General features: G+C 37.9%; 3 protein-coding genes across 11 annotated transcripts in view; 1 reads left to right on the plus strand and 2 right to left on the minus strand.

The window, feature by feature from the left end:
- Positions 1 to 502, minus strand: part of mtSSB (mitochondrial single stranded DNA-binding protein) — a 4,270-nt gene extending 3,768 nt beyond the window's left edge. The window contains exon 1 of one of the 2 annotated variants that reach the window (XM_022831739.2): positions 352 to 502. In XM_022831739.2, coding sequence (XP_022687474.1) covers positions 352 to 399 — 48 coding nt within the window. In that variant the 5' untranslated portion in view covers positions 400 to 502. Of the gene's footprint in view, positions 1 to 347 lie in introns of both variants that reach the window. The other variant, XM_022831747.2, reaches the window with a different exon arrangement.
- Positions 503 to 538: 36 nt separating this feature from the next.
- Positions 539 to 8,873, plus strand: Tfb1 (transcription factor B1). Of its 5 annotated transcripts, XM_086967938.1 has the most exons (5): positions 2,128 to 2,362; positions 3,484 to 3,597; positions 3,841 to 4,759; positions 5,543 to 5,722; positions 8,492 to 8,873. In XM_086967938.1, exons 2-5 carry the CDS (start codon positions 3,484 to 3,486, stop codon positions 8,509 to 8,511), a joined length of 1,233 nt encoding a protein of 410 aa, XP_086824064.1. In that variant the 5' UTR covers positions 2,128 to 2,362; the 3' UTR covers positions 8,512 to 8,873. The 5 variants fall into 5 exon arrangements, with proteins under 5 accessions (XP_022687326.1, XP_022687341.1, XP_086824064.1 ...); XM_022831591.2 differs by lacking the exons at positions 2,128 to 2,362; positions 8,492 to 8,873 and adding an exon at positions 539 to 626 and having other exon boundaries at positions 5,543 to 7,229; XM_022831606.2 differs by lacking the exons at positions 2,128 to 2,362; positions 8,492 to 8,873 and adding an exon at positions 678 to 852 and having other exon boundaries at positions 5,543 to 7,229.
- Arms (Ankyrin repeat-rich membrane spanning) overlaps positions 6,666 to 9,041 on the minus strand; it is a 32,543-nt gene continuing 30,167 nt past the window's right edge. For all 4 annotated transcript variants that reach the window (XM_022831502.2, XM_022831520.2, XM_022831515.2 and 1 more), the window contains one exon: positions 6,666 to 8,771. In XM_022831502.2, coding sequence (XP_022687237.1) covers positions 8,435 to 8,771 — 337 coding nt within the window. In that variant the 3' untranslated portion in view covers positions 6,666 to 8,434. The remainder of the gene's footprint in view (positions 8,772 to 9,041) is intronic.

The following is a 9,041-nucleotide window of genomic DNA, read 5'->3' on the forward strand; positions in this document are numbered from 1 at the left end:
ATATAATGTATAAAAAACCCAATTTTTTATATTTAATTAATACGCGATGATAGTGTACATATACTCTCATGTGCTATCCCTTTCGCGAGAAGGTAAGCAAAGGCAATTGATTACTTTATCATTTTTTCTAACAGAGAGAAAACAGTTGTAGAAGTTCCTAGCAGGAGCTTCGTTAAAAGGCATTCGTCATAAATTATTTTTGATAGTGCTAATTAGTACCTAGAGATATTATATAAGATCAGTGGGCCAAAATTATACGCCCTCATTATTAAAATTTATTTTATCGAAAACGAAGAGAAATATATACAATTACAAAGTGTTAATTTGGTTTAAAAGAATAATCTTACTTACTACGAGAAGATACTTAATGAAGCTCTTTGTTGCTAACATTCTCAACATGCGATAGCCGGGCGCACTCAATTTCCAACTTTATGCACATGTACATGGGAATCAACGCTCCTTCTAAAGCACCTATAGGGTTATTAGCAGACAACCTAGCATCGTCTGCTGCTAAGTTGTAGGCGGTATCTCTAACTCTAGTCCCTGTGATGTGCTGACCTACGAAACTTACTGACAGAGAATGATCTTGGTTTGGAATCAGGCGTAGACACGCTTCTATTCGTGCCGTAAGCTAGCTATCTAAAGGAGTGCTTAACCGCAGTAGTGGACATTAAACTCGAAACGTTTATTTTTAAGTAAAACGAAACGTAAAGCGATGTACAGTGGTTTAAGCTCGAAACTAAGCTTAGACACAGTTCGTTTCGTGTTGGGGCCACCTAACTATACATAACCTAACATCAGTGCTGAACTCAAAAACTGGAAATATTTATAGCTAATCAATAACCTAATAAGGTAATCGGCAATGGTAGAACTTAAAACATTTATTTAACCGACAAGCCTGAAGTTAGTTTTGATTGTAAGAGAAAGCTTTGGTCGCACGATGCTGCAGCGGTATATGCTTCTTTAGTAACCGTATAAACGCAGGAGCGTTTTAGGTACTAATCTGGACATAGACGAACCTTAACCTTAATGAAAAAATCCGCGCGATAGGCAATGCGATGAAATCAGTTCTCTTTGCATGCTCTCAGATTGCTTTTGAGCCCCGTACTTAAGCAAATCCTTGAAGTACTGCTATAACAATGGTACCGATGCGTGTAACATAAGGAATAAAATGAGTCATGGAAAAAAATTAAGACGAAAGGGTTCATCTGATGAACATGAAAATTAAGCCTTGTTGGTAAACCGAGGTTATTATTTTATTTATATTACGGTAAATCTGGCAGAGTCCGAATTCCACTTTGAAGCCAGCCATCTGAAGAAATACTTAATAACAGTATCGAAAAAATGACAGCCTTTTTTCTTACTAAGACAGAAACCTCACTGCACCAATATTTTTGCATCGTTAGTGCTGCCTGTGTAATGCTGACCAATTTCAGCTCTTATAAATTGTAGTAATATTTTACCCCTATTATTATAACTTTGTTAAAAAAGGTAGCTAGCTTACCTCTAATGGCAAGATTTTTAATCAACGCGGTTTATCTATGATAAAAGGACTCGATAATTATTTCAAATCGTTGCATACATGCCAGGTTTTTCTGACTACTGCATCATTTGGTTTATAACCGAAGAGATCGTTAAACATCTATTTACACTATTAGTGTTCTACAAAAAGTAAATATTATATATGCAAGATACCTATTCCAAATTATCATGAATTGTTGTTAAATAAACTTCTACGACCAACATTCAACATCCATGTTGGAAAGACATCAAATCTACGAAGTTTCTGATTTCTCAACATGCAACTGAACTTCTACCATGCGGTCAATATGGTATATAACAGTTCGACGATTCTCTCAATAAAGGGTGCGCACGAACTTATTGTAGATTTTCATAAGTTAAACAACATCCTTTTGTCAGGATATTGATGCGTGGTCCTGTCTGTATATCGCTACATGAAAGACACCAGTTATCGCATACTGCTCAGATGACACCTACATTAATTTGCTTTATCACGTCAATCGTAACAACGTGATATGGCAGGTACGATTATTTAACAACATACTCAAGTGGGCGCACTGACCAAGAAGTGTTTTTCTTCTAGCTAGTAGACCGCCCGAAGTGGGAAAGAAATCCTTTTCTGCAATCCGAGATACGTTCATTCGCCAAAACAAATGATAAAGCTGTCGATTTTAAATCACCATGCATGAGCCGCTTCTAGATGATTGAGCGTTCCTGACAAAACTCTCAGTTTATTTAGAAATCTATCAGCCGCGCAAATGTGTACATACGCTTCTACAGCGAAGTGAATATTCCAGTGGACTGCATTGGCGGTTAATTCAATTAATGCGTTGTACAAATCGTTAGTGTCTCCAGCTGGATAGTTTTGAAGTGAAAGTTTTTATGTAGTATTTTGTTACTGGTTTTCCATTCGCACAGTGTTTACATATTTTATGGAGGTTCTCGCGTTGCCCTAAAAACAGGAACATGTCAAAGTTTGTCTATAAAATTTAAATGTCACTGAAAAAATAATATATTCATTTTAATTTTTATTTATTTGTTAGTTTAAAATAACTACTTTGGATAATTTTAGTTTATTCCCTTTTGATTATTAATTATTGAGCCATAATTATGCAATATATTATTGTACTAATATTTAGTATTCTCATAATTTGTACGGTACTAAAGGATTACTTGTTTTGGCATGATAATGAATTCTGGTCACGAACAGAAAAATAAATCGCATTTATTATAGCAAATTTATTGGAAAAAAAATTCTGCAGCGATTTGGATGGATATAAGTTGTTCAGTGGTGGAGAGATCACCAAGCAGCTGTTGAATAATGCCCTTTAAACATGTTTGAAATTCGAGTGGTTTTGACTATTTAGATTGAGTTCATTTGGTTTAAATTTGGTTGCGTTTAGATAGCACAAAATGAGTGCTTTCGTTCATGCGGATTTGCGCAGCTGTGTTTTCGATTTGGACAACGTTGTAAAGGTCTTAATAATAGCAAGAATTTTGAGAGCTGAAATTTAAATTGCACTAAAAATAGTAAATCAAATGAGACACAATATAGTATAAGCAACGGGTAGGTACATTTCGCTATCCTCATGGCTCATATTTTTCTTTAAATAGCGCACATTCTACGATTAAACGAGAAATTTATGCTGATCATTGTTTCCATAATATTTTCTAATAATTTGAAATACTGGTACAGGTTGAAATTTTGTGCTACACGTGATTTTACATTTGTTTTAAGATGCTTAGATTTGATTTGTATGTACCCTGATAGTGGCGAAGCCTGCGAAGATATGCGTATTTAAGGCCTACTTATTAGGTTAGCGTTTCAGTGTATTATAGAAAAAAGCTCAAGACAATATTCATGTATTCCTTTATCGTTTGATACTTGATTAATATTATTGAAGTTACGCTACTCCTCGATAAAATGTATTTTGTAAGGTTTTTATTTCGTCCATTTTTCAGATGGGCAAAGGTGAGGATGTTCTCTTGGTCATGAACAATGTCCGCCACAAAAAAAACGACGGCGCGCTTTACATCATGGCATCCAGGGTGGCTTGGATGCCCGACGGCAAAGAGGTGCGTGCTCTACGGACGAACTTCGTCAACCTCTAAATCTTACTCATACCAACGCCAATGAAAGAAGTGCCGCTGTTGAGCTGCAGTAGATGTGCAATCAATTTTTACCAGGTGTTTCTATATACACTACCCGTATTTAAAGCAACGAATTGAGTCACTTGCTTGGCTCTTAAAGTCAACGGTAAACAAGCTAGAAAGAAGCTCCAATATAGAGTATGTATGTTTTTGTTTGATGTATTTCAGGTTTTGGCCATCTCGCACAATTACGCCGATATTAAGCTGCAAAAGATCTCATCAGAGGGCAAGGCCAAAGTGCAGTTGCAGGTGGTTTTGAACAACAATGAATCGACGACGTTTCGATTCATCAATCCCGAAGGTCAAAAAGCGCAGATATCGGACCGTAATCAAGTAAAGGATCTGCTCATGCAGCTGCTACCTAAGTTCAAAAAGAAGATATCGAATGATCTCGAAGAGAAGCAAAAGATTCTCCAAGAGGATCCTAAGCTATGTGAGCTATACACAAATCTGGTCGTCGGAAAGATTATTCCGGCTGAAAAGTTTTGGCAAACGTACATGCCGAAAAAAGAGCCGCCGCAACCAATTGGAGTGACCGGTTCATTCCTCGTAGACGTGAAACCCGAAGCGAGTGATGGTGGGGCAGGCTTTAAATATAATCTTACAACAGACACCATTGACAACATCTTTAAGACGTACCCAGCTGTAGAGGCGAAATACCTCGACTATGTCCCGCATCGAATGAGCGAGTCTGAGTTCTGGACAGCTTTCTTCCAGTCACACTACTTTCATAGGGATCGTCTCACGTTGGGAAGTAAGGACTTGTTTGCTGAGTGTTCGCGTCAAGACGAAAGCGAGATGCGCACTGCCGTCAGCAAGACCCTGGCTAACCCATTGTTCGATCTTCGATTACACGCTGATACTGATTTCTCAGACCTAGTATCCACACCTGCCACCATGGATACCTCGAAACTGACACCAAACCAAGCACTCATTCGCCGTTTCAATCACCACTCCCTTATGGTCGTAAAGTCTTCGGGTATACAGGAAGGCTCAGCTGCGGACGCTAAGAAAGCTCGAATTATGGACAAGGTTGACTACCCCGACTTAGAGAACCCACCACTGGCAGGGGTCAGGCTTGATTTAGGTAATGCTTTCCGCGATTAATGTTCCGCGTAGTATGATTTTACTTTGGACAAATAACCATTTAGTAAATAATTCAGGCCACCTTCCTTCGATGTCGCTTATGTTTATATATATTCGTTTTTACAAAGTATTTTTTCTGTTTAGCTTTGTGCCATGCTTTTTGCGTATTTATAAATTACATAACCAAGATTGATAGAAGTACTTCATATTAAAAGAACTGTTAAGGGCTACGTTTATTGTAAGGCGTATTCTAAAAATATTCTTCTTTATCTCAAGGCGACTTGTGTAGTATGTAGACTAACAACATACAAGAATAATAGATAAAGTACCTAGGAAGTGATTACGTTTATAAAAAGTATTTGTTTCAAAAGGCAGGGTGTTAGTGGTGCCTTAAGAGCAACTGTCGTATCTCGGTCAAGTGAATTAACAAAATTGTGCTTTATAGATATGGAAAGGAGGGTCGATAATTATTTACACAAGAACGTTATCAGCTAATACATATTAAAAACAAATCAGCATCAAAATACCAGGAGCCTATTAATATATTTTAAAAGTACCATGTAGTACAGCATTATCAATCTTCAATAATGTCTGTATTTTACGCTATTTTATAGCACAATTGCCTTACTGAAATAACATTATCTGGTATAACTGATTAATTGTCGATAAGTTAACAATATTTTAAAGCAGGCTAGAGTATATCCTATTTCATTATAACACAGGTTTTGTTACTTCCAAATTCAGGCAGTCGGTATAAACACTAATATTTTCATTAATTTTGTAGAGCGAGCCGACAAGTATCAAACGGGGCCAATTGCAGATGCGGTAGATCATGTCCCTATGGCAGAAGCAGAAGGTGCACTAACGACGATCTCAGCAATCGTTTCCCGATGGTCACCTGCGCCACGTCAAGCATTATTACCGTCCGCTGCTGCTTTGGCCGCTTTGGGAGATCTGAGTCCAGGTGGGTTGCTCATGAAGACTACTGGCGGTCAGAAGGGTGCTGTCAAGGTTAAGGGCGCCGTTCCTGAAGCAGTGGCCCGTGAGCTAGTGCACGTACAAATGGAACTTTCGGAACTGCTACGTCATCTGTGGCATTGTTTTCCAGTTACAAGCGGGGAACTCGAAAAGAAGCTTGAGAATTCCAAAGCGTCACTTGAAAACTTCCGCTATCGTCGTTTCATACCATTTCAAGAGAACCTTCAGCAAAACTATCAAAACTCGGAGTTAACGATGCATATGGCCGAGATGATTGAAGCAGCATTAAACAAATATCACAACTGGCGGAAAAAAAGGCATATTGGCTTCTCATTAGCACCTCCGCCGGCTCCACAAGACACCAGTGTGCCTGTGTTGGACCTATAATAGCCGGTCTAGAATTATCGAATGAAAATATGTGCAACGTCTACTGTGTATACTAGATATACCTCGTGTTTGAGGAATTTGTAGAAACATGTTTTTGGATTACTCAGGCGCTTCTTTTTATTTTTGGAATAGGCAACTTCGTAGAACTTTAACGTGAGTGCGGTAATATTGATAACGAAGGTGATTATGATAAGTAGACATAAAATGAGCATCATAGTCGAGTGACATATATATGCACATTTACTAGTACTATACTGGGTTATAGTAGACTTCAAAGTAGAAAAACATCTAAAAAACTTCTCGTATTTTTGTAAAATAGATTTTTTCAAGCAAAGTGCACCGGAAGTTTACGTGGCAGATTTGATGCTTCCCAATAATTAAATCGATAAAAACACCGTTAAAAATTAAAAAAAACAGTTGCTATTTTTTATGTCATCTCTGCTACTTTGCACCATAAAAAATTTATTCGTGTCAAGTGATTTGATTCGAAATACGATTCTTGCTTATTGAACCTTGTTCTATGAATGCAACAAGTTCGTTGGTTTCAACGGCACCGTACATTATTTCGTTTGTTACTATTTATTATTTAATCCTGAGACAGGCCACCATTTTAGTGGCGAAATTTAATGAACAAAAATTTTAAACGAACAACAAATTTGGTTTCAACTATAGAAAAGTTGGAGTCAGAATTGAGGGTCCTAACAACCATCCAGAATGTTGCAATGAAATTTAAACGGCGTTTCGTCGTGTCGCAAAATTCTAGCTCATATTTACATTATTGTTATTTATCTGTAACGTGGGCTTATCGCTTCATGGTAAAAACGAAAGTGGTGGGGAGAAATATATAACAGCCGGAGAGTGAGATAGGAAAGCGGTAGCCAATCTAATCGGGATGATCACACACACGCCTAATCCGAATATCTAATACCGAACTTATGACCTATTCAGTCACCTTATTTTCTCACCACTAAAATAAATCGATTGTCCTCTGGTATCTACTGTATAAGCGAAAAAATTGCTTGTATATCTTGTTCAAACATATTATTATATAATACGTTTCTGTGCGCTTAACAACCAATAAATAACATGCGGTAGACTCTACAGAAGCTAAATGAATCATTTAAAGATAATATATGTAAGATACTATATAGAAAAAGTCAAAATGGAGAGAACCACGTTACCAACTGCTAAAAGTATCTTGTTGCTTGAGCCTTTTTTCCAACTCTGAGCAATTTTTCACTTATTTAGTAGACGATATAAATGTCCAGGATATAAATGATACAGGCATTTCATTGTCGCTCGTCCACCGAAATTGCTGCAGACTGGTGAAGGCATGATGATATACGAAGAATTTTATTGTTCGAACTACTGTCACTTAATTTTAAGTCAAGTCTGATATCAGTTAATTTAGCTCATTGAGCTCATATCGTTCCAGAGTCTCTGCTTCAATATGTGTTCCAGAGTCTCTGCTTCAATATGTGTTCCAGAGTCTCTGCTTCAATATGTGTTGAACTAATATGAACATCGACTCGCTACTGCGAATTTATACTGCAGATAAGGTGGATTACCATTAATAGAAACACATTGCTTTTGAGTCAGTGATATGAGCCATATACACCAATGGTTTATAACCATTGATATATGTGGCTCATAATATATGATATATGTGGCAAACTTAGTTACAAAACAGATAAACACTTGACTAGTGAATAAGAAAAATACGCGAACTAATAACCGTCATTTCAGACGTATGCGGTAATTTCTTTTTGAATATGTATACCCTGAAAACACACTCTTGTTGAGCTGTGCAGATACGATCTATAAGTCCACAGCATCTATCTAAATAAAAAAAATCCTGAAAGTGGCGGCGAACGTTTAGCTTAGTTCACAAATATTTCTCTCCATCCAAATAAACAGCAGGAAGGTAAACGTCAAGACGATAATACCATATATATATATATATATATATATATATATATATATGGTATTATTGTATATGCTAAGCTAAGGTAGAAAGTGTGCAAGAAAGAAAAATGTCACCGGGTAGTGAGAGCGTTCGGTCAAGAGCCACTCCATTGCGGACATATTAGTCGTTCATGTTACTCAATATTTGTCGGTATCTCAACGGAGAACGTAAGGCATCTAAAGAGCGCGGGCTGCCTTTGCAGCGAGATAGACAGTCACTATTGTGAACATTGTATTGTTGCCTGGAACTTAACAAGCGTAACTGCAGCGTATGGAATGCATTTTTCCTTCGGGTAGGTTGATGACTTCAACTTGAGGAAGAAAAGGTAAGCTGAGGGACAGTCACTCAAATGACTGTCTCAGTTGACGCGCTCGTTGATTTTGTTTTTCGCTCTTCCTGCAGATTTCTTTCATTCTCTTTGAACCTGGGGTCATCGGTGAGGCCGCTCTGCTGGTGAAGCCGTAAAATCGCGCATGACCGTCGAGCAGATTGCGCAGAGTGTCCTGAAAAATGCGAAGCGGACGAGCCCGCGTCGCCTGCTGTTATTGCTACGACAGCAGACTCAAAAGAACCGCCCTCCCTCTGCAATCGTTTCTGCGAAAAGCTGAGCTCCTCGTATTCTTGGCGTGCATCTGACGCTAGCGATTTGGAGCGCGTAACGGAGGCGTTTTGTGGTCGACCACTGGAAAAGGCATAGTAAGAAGTAATGCACCATAGGCAGATCCTTACGTATTTACTTCAGATTCAGTGTAAAACAAAATAAAAAAAAGTAGTTTAACGCTGATTTTGACGATTCTTTTGTTTGAGATTAGGAGAAGCTGAGATGAACTTCAACATATTTACCTAACTAATAAAAGATAAATCATCATCAAAAAAGCCCGCAGCTGCGAACAAACAAAAGAAGCTTTTAAACGCAACAGAGCAGGTCACAGCGGGTGGACCAGTTGGTTTT

Source organism: Varroa jacobsoni, unplaced genomic scaffold, assembly GCF_002532875.2.
Source record: "Varroa jacobsoni isolate VJ856 unplaced genomic scaffold, vjacob_1.0 scaffold_33, whole genome shotgun sequence".
In the NCBI taxonomy this organism is placed as follows: domain Eukaryota; kingdom Metazoa; phylum Arthropoda; class Arachnida; order Mesostigmata; family Varroidae; genus Varroa; species Varroa jacobsoni.

What these genes read in the sequence shown, in the direction of transcription:
- Tfb1 (XM_022831591.2), top strand. Translation starts at nt 3,484, where the DNA reads ATGGGCAAAGGTGAGGATGTTCTCTTGGTCATGAACAATGTCCGCCAC. An exon ending in GGATGCCCGACGGCAAAGAG is followed by an intron (nt 3,598 to 3,840) that starts GTGCGTGCTCTA and finishes GATGTATTTCAG; the next exon opens with GTTTTGGCCATCTCGCACAA. An exon ending in AGGGGTCAGGCTTGATTTAG is followed by an intron (nt 4,760 to 5,542) that starts GTAATGCTTTCC and finishes TTAATTTTGTAG; the next exon opens with AGCGAGCCGACAAGTATCAA.